Source organism: Barbus barbus, assembly GCF_936440315.1.
Source record: "Barbus barbus genome assembly, chromosome: 7".
In the NCBI taxonomy this organism is placed as follows: domain Eukaryota; kingdom Metazoa; phylum Chordata; class Actinopteri; order Cypriniformes; family Cyprinidae; genus Barbus; species Barbus barbus.
The window spans coordinates 3,703,659-3,727,166 of record NC_136735.1 but is presented as its reverse complement, the minus strand read 5'-3'; the positions used below and the strand labels follow the sequence as shown (position 1 = coordinate 3,727,166).

Below are 23,508 nucleotides of genomic sequence, written 5' to 3'. Positions count from 1 at the left end.
TGAGTGTATATGATCTAGTTTCTCTCAAATGAAACGGTAAAATGCTCAATACTCTCAGAACAGTTCTGGAGATGTTGTAGATGTATTTATGTCCTCATAAAGTATCATTGGGGATCGAACCCATCACCTTGAGGTTGCGAGCGTATGACATCTGCAGGATGTTTGTGTGCTCAGGTGAATTCGGGGTCTGTTTTTGGAATCTGATGGACAGATAATGCTCGTCTCTCCGCGCCGACCCACTTCCTGTGGCTGTGTATTTCTTTACATAAGTGCTAGCTGGAGAGCCGAGCTGAATTATTGATGAAGCTGGTAATCGCTCTCCTCTCGCTGCAAATGAAGAGGAAGTGGGGGCATTTTTAATTAGAACTGCGTCTATGTGTTAAAAAGTTCATTAACCCTCTACAGACCACAAAAACTACAGCAAACAACTGATGTCTGGTAAATGACCTTTGACCTCTTCAGTGTCATTCGTGCATGACCATGGACTATATAAGGAAATGCTTTTTATAAGACTGAATATTTAAAAGCACATTCCTTTTGTAAATAAAATTCAGCTCTTTAAAATGCATTTTATTTATTTTCTCTTCATTGTTAATTGAGAAATCACACTATTAATGCACCAACAATAAATGAGATTTTAGCATATTCTGAACACTGTTATTTTACTGTTGTTTCTATAGTATTATAGTAGTTATACATTTTTCTGAATGGCATTTATTTATATATTTTCTATTTTCATATAGTCATGTGCTATTGTCATTTATATATATTAAGGTTTTTGTAAAAAATTCTATTCAGCTTTATTTCAGATTTACTTTAATTTTAATACCTAAACTTATTTTTCATGTGACACTGAAGACTGGAGTAATGATGCTGAAAATACAGCTTCGATCACAGAAATAAATGATATTTTACAATGTATTCACATAGAAAACAGCTGTTTTTAATTGTAATAATATTTCACATTTTTGCAGTTTCTACTGTATTTTTAATCAAATAAATGCAGCCTTTGTGAGCAGAAGAGATGTCTTTAAAAACCATGAATAATCCAGCAAGTATTAACAGTATTTGTGGTGTAAATGTGTGTGTCTCAGCTCTGACCGTCTGGGATCCGCCGCTCGCTCACACTCTCACTGTCGCCATGACGACCTCGGCCTTGCGGCGGCAGGTGAAGAACATCGTGCACAACTACTCGGATGCGGAGATCAAGGTGCGCGAGGCCACCTCTAACGACCCCTGGGGCCCGTCCAGCTCGCTGATGTCCGAGATCGCCGAGCTGACCTTCAGCGTGGTGGCCTTCAGCGAGGTCATGGCCATGGTGTGGAAGCGCCTCAACGACCACGGCAAGAACTGGAGACACGTCTACAAGGTATGCGGTGCAGACCACTTAACATGAGCTAAAGCAGATCAAGTTACCCCTCAACAGCTGTGTGTTACCTTTGAGGAACCAGGATTCACACAGTCTCAGAAAATCAGGACATATGAAGAAATAAGTTGATCTAATTAGCGATTTCTAATTATTTTTAAGGGTTATTAAAACAAAAAGTGTTAGTGTAAGTTTATTTCTACTGAATTTCTAGTCTAATTACCAGGGGCGTAGCCATCATTTCAAAAGTGGGGGGGACGGAATGTCTAGTGTTATACCTGTTTTTTTTGTTGTTGTTTTTTTTTTTCAGTTAACCCTTGTCTAATTGACAGGTTTTATTTTTAATCATACCTTTTTGCTTAATATGCTTTATGATTATATTATTATATATGATTATAAAATAGAAGGAAAGAAAGATAGAAAAAAGAAAAAGAAAGAAATACAACAGCTTGTCACTGGGACAGTACCATTAAAAGCACATCTTTGTACCTTATTTACCCCAAAAAGTTTCATAGTTGTACATTACGGTACATATTGGTACTCTAATGTACTAATGTGCACCTTTTTGAGTATAAGTTACAAAGATGTCCTTATAAGGGTACTATTGTTTACATATTTCAGATTGTATTTTGTGAGTGTTGTATAGAGTACATGGCACACAGTAATGGATACTTGCACATTCACATACTTCTTTATTCTGTTCTGTTCTATTATACATTAGTCTGATTAGTCTATGTTAAAAGAAATATCTTATCATAGACAATGCTGTAAATAATCTTTACCTCTGAAGCCTCACTGAAACTTTCTGCCTCATTCACTCTCAGCTCTGAATTCACTTCTGCCTCTGTCTATAGCAAATAAAGCAGTGTTTGAAACATGTACATACAGGGAATAGTGACATACAGAAGAAAATAACACATTAAGTACACTGCTGGACAATAACCAATCATTTATATCCTAGATTATTTTTTAACACTTTAGAATGGGGAACACACATTCACTATTAACTATGACTTTTACTTCAATACACTCTTCGTTTACTGCTTATTAATAGCTTGTAAGGTAGTCGTTGTAGTTGTTAAGTTTAGGATTATGGGATGCAGAATATGGTCATGCAGAATACAGAATTAATATGTGCTTAAGTGCTAATAAACAACCAATATGCAAGCTAATAATTAAATACTGTAGTTAAAAATGATAGCTGAGAAGTTGTTCATCATACTAATGTTATTTTTTATTTTTCTATATTTGACTAATTATGTGTTTTCTATGATTGGTCCATATATAATCCTACAAACGATCGTGTATTAATAGATTTTATACAATGTAAAAACAGCCAGGTGTTAAAAGCTACTCTATCAGTTCTTCTCAGCTGTGAAGTTTGTATTTCTTGTGTGTCGTCCTGACAAACCTAGGCTGACTGTTTCTTGTTCATTCTTGACAACACATAAAAACGTCAAATTAGTGCAATAATGACAGAGCAGCCCTAAATGAAGATCGGTCCTGTATCAGATCAGTGCTTGCAGACTTGATTGAAATACATCATGTAGATTTGGCAGAGTTAAACATGTCACAATGCTGCAAACGCTGTAAAATCTCAGTTCAACATTATCTTTATTCTTATTTGAAGGGTTCTGATAACATACATACGTGTTAAAATAAAAGACGTTACAAAAGAGTTACGGAAAAATACACTGAAAATAAATAAGTGCATGTTTGTCCAGGCAGCTTTTTTTTCTCCATATAATGAACATCAAAACTTGCTATTTATTCAACAAGAGCAATAGGCAGTCACTCAACATTGTGCAACACTATTCGGATCCCACATGACAACTTACGCTGCTTGACTTCTTCGTAAAAAGAGAGTGAAGAGTTTCTTGCCGCTTTGAACTCATCTCGACCTCTGAATGATGGAGACAGCGCGGGACCGCGGGCGCGAGTCTGGGCATGTCGCGACGTCACAAACTGAGTGACTGATTGCCATGGAAACGTAAACGTCATGTATAAATTATCTTGTCTCTTTGAATTTTAAATCATTCTGCATTTATATACATTGCTCCATTAAAACCTCAACATGTCGAGAACACAACTGTCCAATGAAAAAGTGCGGGGGACGAATTTACTTTTTATAAAAAGTGGGGGGGACATGTCCCCCGCGTCCCCCGCGTAATCTACGCCCCTGCTAATTACTGATTTCTAACCTAAGTTAAAATAAATAAAAATAAAAGCTAACATTTCTCTTTTTTTTTTTTTTAATTAATGACTAATTACTAGACTAGTGATTTATTGCCTGAATTTAAACAAATGTTTGATTTTAGTTTTATTAATATTATTATTAATAATTTATTTATTTCTAGTCTAGTTAGTGATTTCACATATATTCTAGCCTAATTTATTTATTTATTTAATATATATATAAAAAAAATATTTTTAATTTTAAATCTAATTACTGATTTCTGGTCAAATGTTTTAATGTTCTATTTTTAATCATTTAAACATTTATTTCTACTCTTAATTCATTATTTCAAGTTATTTCTACTGTTATTTTTTGAGTTTCTAGTGTATTTCTTATTTATTTCAAGTGATTTTTATATATTGTTATATATAGTTTATTCTAGTCTATTTCATGATTTCAAGTGATTCCTAATTTTAAAAATGTGTTATTTTTAGTTTATTTCTGGTAAAATTAGTGATTACTACAGTATGATTTTCTAGCCTAATTTAAAAAGTCTGTGTGTGATTTCTAGTTTATTTCTAGTCTAATTAGAAATTTGAACTTAACTGGTCTGCAGAAAGCCAAGTCCTGATCCCAGCTGAACTCCTCTGGTGTGACTTTATATGCAGACCTTGAGCCAAAAACTCATCACCAAACAGCTCTTAAAATTGGATTCCTGATTAAATTAAAGTGATTTCAGTTATGTATTTTAATCTGTGGAAACTTTAAATATGCTTCTGGACAACAGAGTCCAAGAGCACTGCTGTAGTGTTAATGATCAGTAACCCGTGATCTGGTGTATCTGTGCGGTCAGGCGCTGACGCTGCTGGACTATCTGGCTAAGACGGGCTCGGAGCGTGTTGCCCAGCAGTGCCGCGAGAACGCCTTCACCATCCAGACACTGCGGGACTTCCAGTACGTGGACCGGGACGGGCGTGACCAGGGCGTGAACGTGCGCGAGAAGGCCAAGCAGCTGGTGGCGCTGCTGCGGGACGAGGAGCGTCTGAGGCAGGAGAGGGCGCAGGCTCTCAAGACCAGAGAGAGGATGACGGGCGGCGGCGGGGCGAGTGGCGTTCCCCCGGCGTACCCCAGCAGACGCAGCAGCCAGCCCAGCATGAGCGCGCTGTACGGAGAAGAGTTCAGCCGCTCCAGAGGATCACCGACCTCCTTCAACTGTAACACTCTCATTAATATTACCAGCCCATAACTGACCAGCTCTCACTTTCAGCTCGTGTTCGTTCAAGAGGCAGCGCTTACAGGCTGTCAACACATGTGCTTTACAGCAACAGCATTCAAAAGGAAAATGATAGATTAAAAACAAACAAACAATCAGGTACAACAAGATGATTTCGTTTTGCTGTGGAAAATGTTATTTTTTAATTTAGCAACAAATGTAATATGCTAACTAAATTATAGTGATGATGCTGAATTGATGTACTGAACAAAAAAAAGAAAAAGGTTGCATTTTGTTTTACAATATGTGTACTCGCCTGTACTTACAGTACACTCACCTAAAAAAAGTATTGTTATTCATTTCATTAATTGCTTTATTTAATTAAATTAAGCTACATTTAAGCTATTTAAAGGAACACTCCACTTTTTTGAAAATAGGCTCATTTTCCAACTCCGCTAGAGTTGAGTTTTACCGTTTTTGAATCCATTCAGCCGATCTCCGGGTCTGGCGGTAGCACTTTTAGCTTAGCATAGATCATTGAATCGGATCAGACCGTTAGCATCTCGCTCAAAAATGACTAAAGAGTTTCGATAATTTCCCTATTTAAAACTTGACTCTCCTGTAGTTACATCGTACACTAAGACCGACGGAAAATCTCGTTCCGGCGTAATAATCAAGGAAGTTTGCTGCCGTACCATGGGTGCAGCAGGCGCAGTGATATTACGCAGGCACTGAGAGTATAGTTCCTAGCCATATCGGCCTAGAAAATCACAACTTTTCATTTTCCATCAGTCTTAGTACATGATGTAACTACAGAAGAGTCAAGCTTTAAATAGGAAAATTATCGAAACTCTTTGGTCATTTTTGATGACCAAATGCTAATGGTCTAATCCTAAACTAAAAGTGCTACCGCCAGACCCAGAGATCGGCTGAATGGCTTCAAAAACGGTAAAACTCAACTGTTTAACTCTTGGGGAGTTGGAAATTGAGCCTATTTCCAAAAAAAGTGGAGCGTTCCTTTAAGAGGCAATGTCTTAAATGTAAATAACAAACAAATAAATAAATAGAATTATAAAATAAAAAATAGCAATAATAAAATAGAAAACTATTCAATATGATATATATATATATTTTTTTTTTTAATCTACATATACATGTGTAAAAATGTTTAGGATGTCACTCCCAGAATATTTATTACAGTTATTTTTTGTCTGAAGGTGGCATCCTCATATTCATCATAGCTAATAATAAAGACATTAGTGGTTTTCTTCACAGCTGCTGCTGCCATGTGCTCGAGTGTTTGTAGTCTAATGAGGCCGTGACACACACACACTCACACACACACACAGACACACACACACACACACACACACACACACACACACACACTCACACACACGCACACACACACACACACACTGACAGTATAATAAAATCTGCAGTGAGATGATGATGATGGATTATGACGGCATTAGAGCCCCTCAGAGCAGCATCAGTCGTATCTATCACACACACATATATAAAGATGAATGATCCTCTGTCTGTCTGTGTGTCTGTCAGCGTCCTCCTCGTCTCCTCGAGCGTCTGATCTGGAGCAAACTCGACCGCAGACGAGCGGAGAAGAAGAGCTGCAGCTGCAGCTCGCGCTGGCCATGAGCAGAGAGGTACACACAAAGATATTGCTTTTTATTTCATGTTATGTATTTTATTATTTATTTATTTAAAAATATTATTTTAACAATTTTTAAGTTTCATAAATATTTTCATATATTTGTAATTACTTTTATCACTATGCACTAATTATTTTAGGTGATAATGTAGCACACATTTCACTATTATGACGTTTATTTTTATTTAATTTATTTTGTTAGTTTATTTTTTTTCAACCATTTTTAGGTGTCTTAAAATATATTTTCATATTTTTTATTTGTAATTGTATATTATCTATTCAACCATTATCCAAACTGCTTGTCCTTGATTATAAATGTATTATTTATGTTTATTATAATATAACTTATAACTTTTATTATATTGTAACTTTATATTTTATTATATTACAATCATTTTAGGTCATTGTTAGGTTTCTTAAATGCATTTTCAATTTTCATCTTACATATATTTTACATTTACTTTATTTATAATTTTATAATTATTTTATTTATTATTCATATTTAGTACAATCGATCACTTTTTCTTTTCTTTTTTTACCTGCTAACTCTAGGTTTGTTAGTTGTAGTGTACACTAATAATCCTGACACACACACTCTCTCTTCTTTACACTAGACGGTTTCCTAAATTATCCTGTGTGTCCTCAGTTTCTGTGGTGTTTGAGAGGCTTTTCATTCCCAGCATGCAGCAGCCGGAGCACGAGCCGGTCGAGTGTGTGTGTGTGTGTGTGTGTGTGTGTGTGTGAGGACGGCGAGCAGCTCCGTGAGCAGAGGAGGAAACGTGAGGAGAAAGACGAGCAGGAGTTTAGCTGCTGTTTCAGGAATATTTGCGTTCCCACAGGACACGGTGGAGGAGAAGAAACCACACACACTGCTGAAAATAACCCTGATTAACCCACATCCAGCGCAGACACGCCCCTCCACAGCAGCCAATCACTGCCTGCCACTCACTGTTGTCATGGAGACGCAGCAGGACGTCCTGTAGCTCTGCGCAGGTATCCGAGGAACCGCCGTGTGTTTCAGGATTCTCACCCGGGGCGCCTCAAAAATATCTAAAGTATTCAAACAACAAATTCAAAAGAAAAAAAAAGTTGTAAACTGAAATTTAGTCCATATATAATATTACAATATGCATTATATTAAAATAAAAACAAAAAAATAATTAATAATTAACAAATAATAATAAAACAATTATTTTCCCTCTCAAATTTTTTTTTTATTAATAAAATTATTATTATTAATGTACTGAAACAGTCAAACTCTAAATTAAAATGCAAAAAAACCCACAATCAAGATGTAAACAGAAATATATTTAATGTGCAATATTATAATATCATAACAAATATTATAATAGTATAATATAATTTTTTTTTGTTAATTATATTGTTAATTAATAATTATTTTTCCTCCTCAGAAGCTATTTGTTTCATTATTGATTGATAATATATTACAGTAGTCAAACTCTGAATTAAAGCGCTAAGAAAAACACAATTAAAATGAAAATAACTCAAATATATTTTATATAAAATTATAATGTAAAATTATGTATCATTATAATATAATAAAATATCAAAATAATTGATCAAAATAATAAATTATACAAAAAAAATATTTCCCCCCACAATAACTGTTTCTTTTAATTGAAGAACATACAGTTCTTGAAAGTCACAAAATGAATCATAGTTGATTATTTTAATACAATGTTACATAATATATCAATACTCCCAGTGTTGCTGTTAACTGTTAATAAAAAAGTCTGCAAACAAGCCGATATGTTGGACATCGTGGGCCCTTCAGTCAAAAAGCTTTAGATGCTCTTTATTAAACTATTAACAAGACAGATTTTTAACCTTATTTTCTGTATTTTGCAGGTTTTAACTTCTTTGTCTAGCTTGAACTAACTATTTCTTCCCTTTTCTGCTCTAATCTCTAGCGGTATTTCTCCTGCAGTGTTGTCTGTGGATGTCCTGTAAATGTCACGGAGCTCATTAACCTCCTGCTCTTTTCATCCTAATTAATCCTTGCACTAACGAACAGCTTCAGCTTCAGCTTCTGGTGCTGAGCTTGTTTTGTCTCCTGAAGGAGCAGCACAGCCGTCAGGAGGGCGACGCTCCTCTGCAGAAGGCTCTGGAGGAGAGTAAGGGCGAGCGAGACCCGCAGCCTTCAGAGGTGAGAGAGACACTCAACACCTGCATGATCTGCTGAGCTTCTGAGCGGCTCACCATTGATTTCCTCTCGCAGTCGGCCATGATCGATCTGGTGGATATATTCGGCCCCAGGCCTGCCGTGCCAGCCAGCGACGACCCCTGGGACACCCCGCCCACCTGCCCCGTGAACTCTGACCCCTGGGAGACTGTCGGTCAGTGATGAGCGACATCAGTTTTAACAAGAGTTAATCAACACTGAAACTGACATTAATCAAGATTATTTCCACCAAATTTCAACGTAGACGCTGTGTCAAGTAGAATATCTAAAAAGTATTATCGCCACAAATCTTTTACTCAACTGGAAAACTGGAAAAAGATGACTTCTTTTAAGTTTAATTAGTCCCAGTCACAGTTTCATCATTCATTCATGGGTTAATCAAGCTTATAGATGTTGATTTCTGTTTTGATTTTGCAAATCGAATCATTGCTCTTAAAAAGTAAAAAAGTCAAAGTAAACGTATCCCAAAAATGTATTTTGTTTTAAGGATTTTTAGACTTTGTATTTGAGAAGCAATGCAAAAAAAAATACCTTAAAAATATCTAAAAAATATTACCTTATTTCTTTAGATTTCATTCAATTAAAAAAAAAAAAAATTAAATTTCAACATTGATTTGTTAGTGTTCTGGTTAAAACTATTTAGCATTAAACGTTGTTTCGACATTGTTTAAATATTTATATAAACATTGAAAAAACAACTGACATTATTTCAACCACGTTTCAAGGTAGAATATGAAGATATAAAAAAACAAAAACATTTTGTTTTGGGGGTTTTCGATATTTTAACTCAACAGACAAAAATATTTCAAGGATTCTTTGTGAGAATGTTTTTTGGTTTGGTTGTTTGTTTCAGCTGTAGTTAAGTCTAGTAACCCAGTGGCTGATAGTGCCTGGACGACCCGCCCTTCCTCCAGTAGCCCCGCCCCCCCGTGGGGAACCCACCAATCACCTCCTGAGCCCGGGTATGCACCTCCTTCAGACTCCACCTCTAACATGGATGAAAAAGCCTGGAGGAGCCCAGCGCGACCAGGTACAACACCTCATGTTAAAAACCAAAGAGAGATACATTTGTAATTGTGACTTTTTATCTCATAAACTTGCAATTGTAACTTTTTTAAATTATTTGTGAGATGTAAACTTGCAATTGCAAGAAAAAAGGCACAATTTTTCACTTTAAATAAGGAAATATTTGTAGCTCTAGAGATCCATCTCTAGATTCTTTGCACTTCATTCCAGTGTTGAGTGTGAAGGACCCGTTTACTATTCCAGAGGAGGAGGAGCTTATAGTGGAGGGGGAGGAGCCTAGAGCAGAGCAGCCGGGGCCAAACCGAGTTTTCAGCCCTCGCTGTGAGAGTCCTGCAGGTCCTCAACACACCAAACCAGACCTTCTTCAGAATCGTTTTCCTCTCTGAGTCGAGCTGAAGCTCATTCACATCTCTTATTTCAGATACTGATCAGTTCGGCGAGTTGGTGGTGGGTGTTCAAGTGAATGGACGGGGAAATGACAGTCCAGAGACCTTTGACCTCTCTCGTCTCGGGCCTCCTCTGGACGCAGTGACCCCCAGACAGTGCCGGACCCCCGAAGCGTTCCTCGGCCCCACCGCTGCCTCCCTCGTCAACCTGGACACGCTCATTCCCACCAACCCGCCGATCAAGAGCAAAAACCCCTTCCTGTCAGGTAGGAAAACATTCACACCCAGACACGCTTATTATTTTGGGGAATTTATATTTTTCTTAAAGGTGCCATAGAATGGAAAACTATTTACATTGGCATAGTTGAATAATAAGAGCTCTGTACATGGAAATGACATACAGTGAGCCTCAAACACCATTGTTACCTCCTTCTTATGTAAATCTTGTGCGTGCAAAAGACCGCTGAAAAAGAGGCGAATCCCAACATAACACCGACTGTAACATTACAGTCGGGATCATTAATGTTTGCGCCCCCAACACTTGCATAATGTATACCAGCCCATGTTCTAGGTCAGCCGAATCATCGATGCAGTGTTGCCAGATATTGCTATTAAAACAAACAAAAAAAATGATAGATAAATAAAAATAAACCAAAATTTAAAAAAAAATGTATAGATAAGATAAATATATTGCTGACCCTAAACTGCAACGTCCTACTTTATTAACTGTGTCAAAAAAGTGGAAAAGACAAGTCCAAAAATGCTTTTAACAGCTGGATCTGGCAACACTGAGGCTGCGTCCGCGCCCTCACTCACAACTCTCTCTCAAGCCTCGTTCTTCCGGACGCTATCACGGACACTAAACATTCTTGCAAAATCTCTCAAAATGTGTATCTTCGTCTGATACAGGCTCGAACATATAAGATTGGATGGTCTCCCCATTATTCACACCGGACAGTAGAGATCTGTTTGCTGTGTGAGCTACTGAAATGAGCCACACTGTGAAACAGCCAATCAGAGCAGAGCTCAACATTATTAATCATGACCCTTCCAAATAAGGTAATAACAGACCATTTCATTCTAGGGACAAATCCTAGACATGTAAAACCCTTACCTAAGCCACACACCTTCTATGTAGATATCAGAGAACAATTTTAAATATTGTATCAATGCATTCTACGGCACCTTGAAGTGCTTTTGAAGCCAAATACTTTTATTTCAAACTGAATACTCTTAAGCACTTACATTTCCAGTGCATGATAACTCCTTACAATTGAACTTTTTGAATGTCTTATTTTATCAGATATATTAAATCATATTCTATTTGTTTGTTTTCTTAAATAGCATTGACCTTTTCAGCAATGAGTAAATAGTGATAAAAAAAGTTGTTTTATAAAGTTGCTTTAAAGAGAAAATCACTATTTTGTCAGTATTTGTAAGAAAAAACATTTCGTTTTTAAATGTATAAATGTGAAGTGAATACACAAAAGTTATTTCTTTATTTTAGGCATGAATCTAACAAAATTGAATGGGATTTATGTTTAAGCCAGAGAAAATGATTTGCCATTGAGAAAGAAGAAATAAACTAAATTTAAGATAAATAAATTATATGAAAAATCTTTTTGTGCAGTTTTGCTTCTCAGATATATGAAGTTTGGCATAAGTTTTTTCTGAGAGAGAAATGAATACTTTTATATGTCAAAGAAGCATTAAATTGATCAAAAGTGTCAGTAAAGACATTTATAATGCTACAGAAGATTTCTATTTCAAATAAAAGCAGTTCTTTTTAATTTTATACTCATCTGTCAGTCATGAAAAATAAAATGTATCACGGTTTCCACACAAAAACAATCATCAGCACAACTGATAATATTCATGATAGCAAAAATGTTTGTTGAGCAAGCAAATCAGCATGTTCGAATGATTTCTGAAGGATCATGTGACACAGAAGAGTCTACTGTATAATGATATTTTGTGTCCCTTGCAGGTCTGAGCACACCGTCTCCCACAAACCCCTTCCACTGTGAGCAGCCCAGACTGACCCTAAATCAGATGCGTCCTCACTCCACGTCGCCGCTGCCGGCTCACGCTCTGTCCTACAGCGCCTCCCTCCCTCTGCCCATCCTGCAGCAGAAGCCCCAGACTCTGCCCTCGTCCTTCACACAGCCGCCCCACGGCCTACTGGACCTGCCCAGCAACCTGCCACAGCCGCTGCTGCCCCTCACACCCTCCACCCGACAAACACAGCACCCTGGCCAAAGCCACAACCCCTTTCTCTGAGGAACCGCACTTCCTCTGAAACCATACTGAAACTAGATTACAGCAATTCGGATTCAGTGTGAACTGACTGAAGAGCTGATTTAAAGCCAAAAGAATGGGAAACGGAGACTGGAACTGGATTATAGTGATTTGGTTTCAGAGTGAACAGGCTGAACAGCTGATTTAAAGCCTAAAGAATGAGAAATGGATACTTAAACGGGATAAACCCCTTTCTCTGAGGAACCACACTTCCTCTGAAACCATACTGAAACTAGATTACAGCAATTCAGATTCAGTGTGAACTGACTGAAGAGCTGATTTAAAGCCAAAAGAATGAGAAATGGAGACTGAACGTAGATTATAGTGATTTGGTTTCAGTGTGAACAAGCTGAAGAGCTGATTTAAAGGTGGGGTAAGTGATTTCTAGTATCCAGTGTTGATATTTGAAATCACCAAAACAAACATGCCCCTACCCCAAAAAGGTTTCGCCCCTATTTTGATAGCTCCGCCCCACACATATGTACACAACCCAGAAAACGATTAGTTCTGTGAAACAAAGCAAAACCAATGTTACTCACCTATCGAGAAGAAACAAAGCAACCTTGGCGTCTGATCGCAGGCCTTTCCACTCCTTGAGTTCTCTCCAGCGCTGGAAAGCTGATCCGATATTTACACAAGTCCCACTTCTTGCCTTATCGTCACACCGCGTCTACCCCGGATGCGAGCGGCGCGACAAAATACTATAAAACTAATTATAATCAGTGTTTATGTCTACACTGGATGGGCCACGACAAATCCCTGACAGTAAACAGATCCCGCTTTCTATTTATGACATATTGACACAAATTTCAAATGATTTTCAACGGTCGCTTTATCACGTCCAGTGTAGACAGACTTTAGCTGTTGCGGCACGGTGTAAGCCTTCTTTTGTTCCGCAGACATTTTCCTCTTTTGTTTTTTTATCTGCTTTTTATCTTTCTGTCATCGCTCCGCTCGGCTAATATCCATCATGTGCACTGAGCGCTCTCCTCGCATCATGAGTAGACACGCCCCTTACTGCTGATTGCTACAAGCTTGTTTGGGTACTGGGCCCGATTCAGTTTTCTAAAGCGTTTTTGAAAAAATACATACCCCACCTTTAAAGCCTAAAAAAGAGAAATGGATACTGAAACTGGATTACAGCTATTTGGTTTCAGTGTGAATAGACTGAAGAGCTAATCTAAAGGCAAAATAATGAGAAATGGAGACTGAAACTAGATTATAGTGATTTGGTTTCAGTGTAAATAGACTGAAGAGCTGATTTAAAGCGTGAAGAATGAGAAATGGATACTGAAACTGGATTACAGCAATTTTGTTTCAGTGTGAACAGACTGAAGAGCTTATTTAAAGCCAAAAGAATGGAAAAAAGAGACTGGAACTGGATTATATTGATTCAGTTTCAGTGTGAAGGTACAGAAGAGCTGATCTGAAGCCTAAAGAACAATTCCGGGCCTGTTTTTAGTGAAAGTACTTTTCCAATACGATGATACACACTTAATGCTGGCTGACTTTAATAATTTACATGCGTGCATCTGTATTCTGCGTGATAATAGCTCAGTCTGGTTTATCACGTTTATATCGAGCTTAAAGTCAACATGAAATCAAAACTGACTCTGTTTACTTTCCTAACACACAATCCTGGTATTATTGTGCACTTATGTCATCAGTGCATGTTATTTCAAAAGCTTTTGGTCATAATCAATGCCACAGATCCCACAAATATAATCATGTAAGAGAATCCCGTTATAAATTTTAAAATACAGATACTTTAAAAATTAAATATGTAAAAAATATTATTTGGAAAATAATTAGTTATGTTTCACTGTTTTGTTTTGGGGGGTTTTCTTACTTGCTATAGTACTTTAGTTAGATACTCTTGGTTTATTTATGTATTTATTTATTTAAATATTTTAGTTTATTCAAAATCTCAAAATCATTTAAAAAATTTATTTTAATCAAATGTATTTGTTCAATATTTATTTATTTATTTATTTTAACAATATTTACACAGTTTTTATGTAAACTTTTCCAAAACTCTCTTACGGGCCCCTGGGGAAATAAAGATTGTTTTTCACAAATAGTTAACATAGTAACTTAATGCTGGTTAATATAATGCAAATGACAGCAATAATAGCCATTCTGGTATGCAACGTCCACTTTCTACCATCTACTCAAATCCTGATGGATAAAATCCAAACTGAATATCCAGAATTAGGGCACATTATGGGTCATTTCATTTCATGTTGACTTCATGACGTTGGCTCGACGCTTTGCTCTTCTGCTGCACAGGACCAGCATGCTGCTAATGAACCTACGGAGGGGTTAAATGTCAATAATTCAGTCAAAAACACCCTACGCTGTCTAAACGGGGAACATTTCAGGAACACAACAGAACTAATGATTCCCCACCGGGAACAAACTCACCGTCCTCCCCTTGTTCCTCAAACATCTCCCTCCTCGTTTCCTTTCTGTTGCCTTCAATCGATGGATCTCGCGTGATGAGATCCGGCACTGATTGTAACCGAGCTCCTCCACGTGCCTGTTTCACAGACAGTCCCACAATGCACTGGGGCTGGCACCTCACTTCCTGTTCGGATCTCAGGAGCGCCGCCCACAGGAACCTGCATAGCCAATTAAAACTCACTGACGCCGTCTGTCTGAAAGGGACGTGTTTTATAATCCCTACGGACTCAATATAAGTCAATGCTGAATTATCTGATGCTGTTATTTCCTCCACTCAGAAAAGTGATTGAAGAACAAGTACCAGCTTTACTGTTAATCACTGCTATTGAGTATGCCATCCAGTTTGTCCTAGTAAAGGAGAACCAGGTTAATCGTTTAATCTACTATGATGTATATTAAAGACACTAATAAATGAATGTTATTCACTTTTAACACTATTTTTCCCCTCAGCTCTCATATGTGCATCATGTGTCCAGCAGATTGATTATGATTATGGATTATGAATATAGATCAAGATTTCAGTGATGTACAATTAAAATAAAGGAGTTTGATATTTAGATATTTAAAGTTGTCTTTTCACTATCTGCGACAAATTAGAAAAAAAAAGCAGAAGAACATTTGGAAAGTTCAAATTCAAATAGTCCTTTTGTCTGGCCAGAGGAGAATGACACTATTTCGACACACTATTTCCCCGTCTAAATACTGTAAAGCTGATACTTGCCATTATCCATCCCCCACTTTTAAGCAGTAATCAAGGACTACAATCTACACATTGTGATCCTTCACTATTTCTCTTACACAAGGACAAATTCATGCAAAACTAATCACAATATAAAAAAATAGATAGCGAAAATCAGTGTAAAAATGTCCTCACCACCTTATATTGCTCCTCGTGTGCTGGACATCAGTAATGTGCATGCTCTTGGTTTTAATGCAAGATCCATGTTGATCATTCCTGGTACATTCTCAGTTATGCCTTAAGTGTTTGTAGCAATACAGCCCATGGCAGCATCTTGAAACTAGTATTCCCATTATTTCACCAAAATTGTCATATTTGTCACTAATTATATACAATAATAACATGGTGCATTGTTGTCTCAGATGTCATTCATCTGGTCAAAAATGTTGATGTCTTAAACAAAATAATGTTAATTAATTGTATGTATTTTTCAAGCATAAAATAAACTCATATGAGCCTGTCTGTAAAATTATGTATTTATCAAGCATTTTTAATACACAATATTCACCATATCGTTCATTTTATTGGCGGATACAGTTAAGAGTAGCATCAAATCAATTGAGATTCAATAAAAAATAAAGTGGATCATCAAAAATACAAATTAACATCACATATTAATCAGTTCACTGCAGCTGAAGCCACACAAATATCCTTAGTGCCACACAATCCCATCCAGTCAACTATGGTACAGATCATATGATACAACTAATACATTTGACACTGTTCTGGAAAATAATGATTGCTGAAATTAAGGCCTGTGTTTAAATGGTCTTTGAACAGTATGACTGAAGATTTCATGAATGCCAAAAGAGTCATTTCAGACTAGTTCGACCATTTTTTTATTTTGCATGTAAGAAAACCTCAAAACAATGCAAGGAAGATACATTTAACAGTAAAAAAGTATAAATAAACGTGATTCTGTGCTTCACCCGAGTTTCCCTGAAATATTTAAACTTCATTGGTTATAGTCTCTCATTTACTGGATTTATTTGAGTTTTTTTGTGTTGATTTTCTGACATTAACAGCAAATTCTCTTTATCCGGTTGTGTTTGCTTCGGCTGCTCATCTGTTTTCTCTTCAGGTTGTGTTTTCCGTGTGTTTTTGTCCATGTTTGATGTGGAATATTTGATGAGGGGGCGGAGACTTCTGTAGCGTCAGTGGAAGGGGCGGAGTCTTCTACACTTACACCTGATTTCACATCTGGAGCTGTTTTAGAGTCAGTGGAAGCTGTTTCGCTCACATCAGGTGCTGGACTTCGGACTGAGGTCAAAAGCTTTGTTTCTTGCTCCTGACAGACACTTGAATCAGAGTAACTGATGTTTCTGCTCAGGTTTGAACCGCCGGACTGAGCCAGCTGACAGAGAGCGAACGCAGCTGTTTTCTCTACAGGTAAATGATTGTCCTCTTGTGATGTCACTGTACCCACAATCTCCTCATTTCTCTCTCTGGATGCAGGTGACGCACTGTGCACAGAAACAAGAAATTAGTAAAAATATGTATCTTCTTTTTTTTTTTTTTACTATTTTGCTTTTTAAACTGTTTTATTTTTATATATTCATTTAAAAATAGTTTCTATTATAAATTCATAAATTATAAGAAACTGTAAAAGGAGTCCTTTTATAATTTAAAAAAGATCTGGGCTTAAATGTTCAAATTAAATTTGTATTTATTATTTAGTAAAATTATCAATATTAATTTGTAATATTATAATGTATCATAAATAAATAGTACAGAATGTGTGAATGCGTGTTTATATATATATATATATATATATATATTATATACATACACATACACACAATTATAATTTTAAATAATAAAAATATAATAAATGTTGAAATTAATAATTTAATAATTGTTTTGTACAAGATCTGACCATCGAGAGATTATTTCATTTTTTTAAATGCAATTTTATGTGAATATGTTGTGAAATGATTAACATTAATTTGTATCGTTTTTATTATGTATAACATAGTAAAATTATGAATTAAATAATTTGTAGAATAATTTGTGATTTGTAAAAGATCCTACCTCAGGGAGATTTAAAAAAAAACAATTTTAATTTTAACATTTTGTCAAATTATCAGTCATTTGTAAAATTATTATTATATGTTTTAAATAAATGACAAAACAAATTGTAAAAATCATAAATAATGAATAAATCATTTGTATTAGATCCGATCTCAGGAAGTTTTCATAGAGATAACCTCATAGAGATTATACATTGTAAAATTAATTATTTAATAAAATAATTAAATTGTAGAAGATAACAGTGAGATTACAGATTATTTATAATTTGATTTAATTTAATTTAAAATGATTAAATTCTGACCTCTCTGGGAGACTCCTGTCCTCTTGTGCTCGTGTGGCCCCGCCCCTCTCTTCTGATTGGCTGGCTGGTGCTGCACCCCTCTCATCTGATGTCTGCTGTGAATTGTGGGAAGGGTCTGGTCTGTCAGGTGATCCGGTAGTGGAGCGTCCCATCTGCGGACTCACCTGAACCTCCTTCAGATTCATGACGAGCGCATACGGATCATACGCAGAGCCCACGTCCATCACAGAGTACAGGGAGGGGGGCGCTTGCTCTGGCGGACCGTAGCTGTGAGTCGGGATCGTGTAGTAGTACCTGAAATACTCCTCCATTGGGAACAACATCTGAGGACATAGTCCGAGGACGTACGGCTCGTAGATGTGTGGCTGATAGTGAGGATACAGCTGGAGAAAACCTGCGGGAGCAGGATGGGGATAAAAGCCTGGGTGATAGGGGAAACCCTCCGCTCTCTCCTGCAGACGCAGCTCGTTCTGGAGAGCGGCGTCAGGCCTCCAGACCGACCTGGGACCGTGAGGATGTAGCACCTCGGGCTTGCACACAGGAGATGAGGTTTCCTCGCAGACGTCTGGAGATGAAGACGGAGCCGGAGGACGTGAGGGAACAGGGCTCGAGCGCTCGTCTGTATCCTCCTGCACTGAGCCGCCACGGCTGGAGCTGACGGAGACGGAGACGTGGCACAGGTTGTACTTCATGTGGTTGAACAGGTGTGATTTCTGGTTGCAGGTGAAGGGACACTGGAAGCACTGGTACCTGAAGGGCTTGCCCGGCGGACGAGGGACGTAGTGAGGCTTCTTCGGTTTGCGCTCTTTCTCAGGGATGTTCATCGCGACAGAGTAACCTACAACCAGTAACCAGTAACACATTAATTATCCTATACAGAGAAGAATGAGACATTTAATCATTGGACTCTCAAAGGGATAGTTCACCCAAAAATGAAAATTCTGTCATTAATTACTCACCCTCATGTTGTTGCAAACCCGTAAGACCACCGTGCATCTTCGGAACACAAATTAAGATATTTTTGATGCATTCCGAGAGCTCTCTGACCCTCCCATAGACAGCAAGGATCCTTACACGATCAATGCACAGAAATGTAGCAAGGAGATTGGTAAAATAATCCATGTGACTTCAGCGGTTCAACCGTAATTTTACAAAGCATTTATAGCTGTAATATCCTTGCTGTCTATGGGAGGGTCAGAGAGCTCTCAGATTTCATCAAACATATCTTAATTTGTGTTCTGAAGATTAATGAAGCTCTTATGGGTTTGGAGAGACATGTGGGTGAGTAATTAATGACAGAATTTTCATTTTTGGGTGAATTATCCCTTCAAGTGCAAGACATGATTTTTTACATTTATTTTTATTTTATTTACAATTATTTACTATATTATTATTGTGTTTTATATTTTTCTGTTTAGTTTGTGGTTGTGGCAAAGAAAGATATTTGAGATGTTCATTAATGGTAAAACTTTTTTTTTTTTCATCCTGCTTTGCTTTCTAAACATTTCTTTTAATCATAAGAAATGCTGTGTTGAATCTTTATTTGACGGAAACAACTTTTCTCACCGTAAAAGTAGTGTACATCCAAAAACATAGACTTTATTTTTTATTAAGAAGTCTCTTCTGTTCATCAAGGCTGCATTTATTTGATCAAAAATGCAGTAAAATTGTGAATATTATTCAAATTTAAAATAATTGTTTTCTAAGTGAATATCTGTTAAAAGGTCATTTATTCCTGTGATCAAAGCTGAATTTTCTGCATCATTACTCCAGTTTTCAGTGTCACATGATCCTTCAGAAATCATCCAAGTGGATGCTGCACACTGGTGGTGGTTGAGGAGAGACCCCCCCCACATGATTGTAAAGCGCTTTGGGTGTACAGCAATACACAATAAAGCGCTATATATAAATGCATCATTCATTCATTCATTCATTCATTCATTCTAATGATGATTTGCTGCTCAAAAAACATGTCTGATTATTATTAATATTGAAAACATTTGTGCTGCTTCATGTTTTTGTTGAAACTGTGACACATTTGATTTGTCAGGATTGTCTGATGAATATAACGTTCAAAAGAACAGCATTTATTTGAAATTCAAATCTTATGTAACGTTATAAATGTCTTTTCTCTCACTTTCGGTCCGTTTATTGCATCCTTGCTGAATAAAAGCATCCCAAACTTTATATATGCAAAAAACATTTAATATACACAACATTTTATCAGGATGACCCCAGATGTGCTCTACTAAATCATCCCTAATGTGCTTTTCCTTCAGCGGCTCATTTGAATAATAGCTGTCCCGTCTTTAAAGTTCAGTCTGGTGTTTGAATAAATGCTTAAAGCAGTCGTGAAACTCTAGCCTGAGGTGATGAGTCTGAATCAACGCAGCGCTATATGAAAATTAGACGGTCGTTCTTTTGTATCATGCTAGTCATGCTCATTTGCATCCAGACACTCAACAACGGCCGTCTGTCTGACCAACAGGACGATTTATTGTATTTTTCCGTCTTATCTTTCCTGGTTTTTCTCGTTCAGAGCAGACTTGGTCATGTTCTGGTCGTGTGTCGCAGCAGCTGGTCATGCAGGTTCCTCAGGTCGCGTCGAGTCAGTCTCAGATCCCTGTTTTACATCTAACTACTTCTGCTACTGCTTAAATATACAATTATATAGTTCAGTTCAGTTCAATTTTATTTATATAGCACATTTAACAATGTCTGCAAACTCACACACAAACAAGACAAATAGGCTACAACAAAAATGTCACAGTATCTCAGCTCGACTCAAAATAAAAGCCAAGGAATACAGATGTGTCGTAAGTAACGAGTTAACATTTTCAAGAGTCTGAGCAGTTCTTATGTGCACAGGTAAACTATTCCATAAATTAGGTGTCACCACTGAAAAAAACTCGGTCACCTGGCTCTCGGAGCACCTGATTGGACGACCTCTGCGCTTTAACAGGAGTGTGGACATGTACAAGCTCTGATAAATAAGCAGGTGTCAACCCTTTTAAATCTTAAAAACAAACAATAATATCTTGAAATCAATCCTGAAGTAGACAGGAAGCCAGTAGTGAAGCTAAGACTGGGGTAATGTGCTCATACTTTTTAGTCCCATTTAAAGAGATCAAGAGTTGAAGAGATGACTGATCCAAACCAATATATAAAGAGTTACAGTAGTCTAGTCTAGATGTTATAAAAGCATGAATTACACTTTCAGACTCCTTACGCGGCAAGTAGGGCTTGCCTTTACCCAACAGTCTCAGAGGAAAGAAACTGGCTTTTACAACAGAACTAATCTGTTTTACTAATTTAAAAGCATTGCCAAAAATCACACCAAGATTCTTGGTAAATGTACAAACATATAATCCTAAATTACCAAATGCATCTACACAAGCACGTAAATCCCCAGGATAACCAAACACAACAATCTCAGTCTTATTTTCATTAAGACAAAGAAAGTTCTGATCCAGCCTTATTTTTAAAATCTCTCAGGCAATTAAGTAATGACAGAAATGAAGCTTTGTTATTTGGTTTGACAGGCAAATAAATTTGTACATCATCCGCATAACAATGGAAGGAGACATTGTGTTCTCTTAAAAATATGCCCCAAGGGCAGCATATACAAAGAAAACAACATAAGGCCCAATACTGACCCTTGGGGGACGCCACAAGAAAAAAGGGCAGCAAATGAAGAAAATTCACCAAGGTGAACAGAAAAACTAAATGTATTTACATGAGTACATGTGTTTTTCAAAATAAACATCTTGAGAATTACTCTGTTTATAATAAGGATTTGCCATGGTAAACGTAATTTAGGCTACACCAGTTTGGAGTTACTGCTGTAAAATCATGATATGGGATCTTCATCAAAGTATATTAATATATTTGTTTGTTGTTATTCGAGTTATTGAAGATATAGTACCAGTAGCTGTTACTAGAAACACACAAAAACAAACTCCATGTCTAAAATGGCTTTATTATTATTATTATTATTAGAATTAGAGTATATTTTACAAGAAACTAACATTTCATTTTTTTCTGTTTAAAAACTTTAATTCAGTGTTAGTCTAGTTTATTTGCGACTATTTAATTTAGCAAGCTCTAAATGAACAAGGTTTCAGGCAATTCCTTTACCATTTTCCCCCCATTGAACTTTACCAGGTAATTGGTGTTTATTTGATTTATGGATTTTTTATCTTACCGCTGTGTAAAAAGCATCTGAGAGGATTGGTTTCGCTGAGTCAAGCTGTAATTACACGCATCTGTTTAATTTACTGCCCATGTTTTACAACTAATAAATGTTCAGGAGTTGAGTTTGTTGGATTGATGTTATTCCTACCTTTTTCTGCGTCGCTCTGCTCTGCTCTGGTCCTGTGACAGGTGTCTGGGACAGGTGAGGTTTAGCTCTTAACTCCTCTGAGGATCTCACCTGTCTGACTGGCTCTACCTGTCCGCTGAGGTCACGTGTGAAGGGCCCCGAGGACACAACAACATTCACATGTTTCGAGCTGCATCGTGTTTAAATATGCTAATAAGACGTCCTTTACAGCTATAAAGTATATTTGACAAGCTGCAAACTCCTTGTGCAAAATTCTCCATTGCTGACAGAGATATGATTATGATTTTTTTAAGAGGTTATATCTCAAATAATCATATTTTAATAGAAATGAGCAGATATGCTGTGTGTTTGGCGTGCTATTGGGCTGGCATTATCAGAATGTGGCTGATCGAGGTGTTTCTCTGTCCGGAGGACACAGACATCTCAGCGTAACCTCAGGTGCTGTTAAGAGTGCTTGTACAGGTGTGTGATGGAGGGTTTGAGGCGTGTCAGTTTAGCTGAATCAGCAGGTGTAGATGTCTAGTTCGTCACACTGTTACTCGACTGTAAACAGGAGCAGGTGAGGACAGGACAGATGCAGGCAGGTCTGCACAGGTGAGCAGCTCAACGGGTCCCGAGTACAGCAGAGATGGGATGATTGCTGCAATAATGTCTCCAATTAAAAAAGAAAATAGGTGTGTGTGTATATATATACACACACACACACACACTCACACAGTGCCATCTGTAATTACAAAATTGCTTATATAATATAATAATATTTATATAAGTGTATTTGTTTTTATTTGTATTTTATTCTATAGTCATTGTTTTGAATTTATTTGTTTTTGTTTTACTTTATTTATTGAATAATACCTTTAAAAAGAGTTCTATTCATTTTTATGTAATTCATATTTACTTAAACGATATAGATTTTATTACTTTTATTTTATTAATTCTCTTGAGCCATCTTTATTTATTTTATTTAGGCAATACTATATTACTTATTAATTTGTAAATTAATTATTTGTACTAATATAATTTGTATATATTTGTTTAACACACACACACACATAATTTTCTTCTAAAATTAACATTTTTCTCAGGCTCCTATGTTTATGTTCAGTTATTTCACCTTAGTGACAAGGAAAATAACCTATTATGTATTTTATACATTTTTATTAGTAGTATTTAGTCATTTGTTTTCATTATGTCTTAAAATATATTTATCTGTTTATTTAAATTGTTTAGATTTTTTTTTTTTCGTTGTTTTGTGTAATTGCTAACGAATAACGAAAAAGCAGTAATACTGTATT

General features: G+C 36.6%; 2 protein-coding genes across 3 annotated transcripts; one reads left to right on the top strand and one right to left on the bottom strand.

Moving 5' to 3' along the window:
* Positions 1 to 1,141: 1,141 nt before the first annotated feature.
* On the top strand, positions 1,142 to 12,319 carry LOC306872282 (epsin-3-like; the record flags this gene model as incomplete). Its single annotated transcript, XM_079420780.1, has 9 exons — positions 1,142 to 1,369; positions 4,396 to 4,756; positions 6,316 to 6,419; positions 8,505 to 8,591; positions 8,664 to 8,781; positions 9,481 to 9,657; positions 9,864 to 9,989; positions 10,075 to 10,305; positions 12,027 to 12,319. The coding sequence occupies 9 exons, from the start codon at positions 1,142 to 1,144 to the stop codon at positions 12,317 to 12,319; spliced, it is 1,725 nt and encodes a 574-aa protein (XP_079276906.1).
* Positions 12,320 to 15,815: 3,496 nt separating this feature from the next.
* Positions 15,816 to 22,309, bottom strand: LOC306872993 (uncharacterized protein). 2 transcript variants are annotated; one of them, XM_079421979.1, is made up of 4 exons: positions 22,214 to 22,249; positions 22,076 to 22,120; positions 17,872 to 18,709; positions 15,999 to 17,002 (listed from the first exon to the last, which is right to left on the bottom strand). In XM_079421979.1, the coding sequence occupies exons 3-4, from the start codon at positions 18,693 to 18,695 to the stop codon at positions 16,558 to 16,560; spliced, it is 1,269 nt and encodes a 422-aa protein (XP_079278105.1). In that variant the 5' UTR covers positions 18,696 to 18,709; positions 22,076 to 22,120; positions 22,214 to 22,249; the 3' UTR covers positions 15,999 to 16,557. The 2 variants fall into 2 exon arrangements, with proteins under 2 accessions (XP_079278104.1, XP_079278105.1); XM_079421978.1 differs by lacking the exon at positions 22,076 to 22,120 and having other exon boundaries at positions 15,816 to 17,002; positions 22,214 to 22,309.
* Between the last annotated feature and the right edge of the window lie 1,199 nt (positions 22,310 to 23,508).

What these genes read in the sequence shown, in the direction of transcription:
- LOC306872993 (XM_079421978.1), bottom strand. Translation starts at nt 18,695, where the DNA reads ATGAACATCCCTGAGAAAGAGCGCAAACCGAAGAAGCCTCACTACGTC. An exon ending in GACAGGAGTCTCCCAGAGAG is followed by an intron (nt 17,003 to 17,871) that starts GTCAGAATTTAA and finishes TTCTGTGCACAG; the next exon opens with TGCGTCACCTGCATCCAGAG.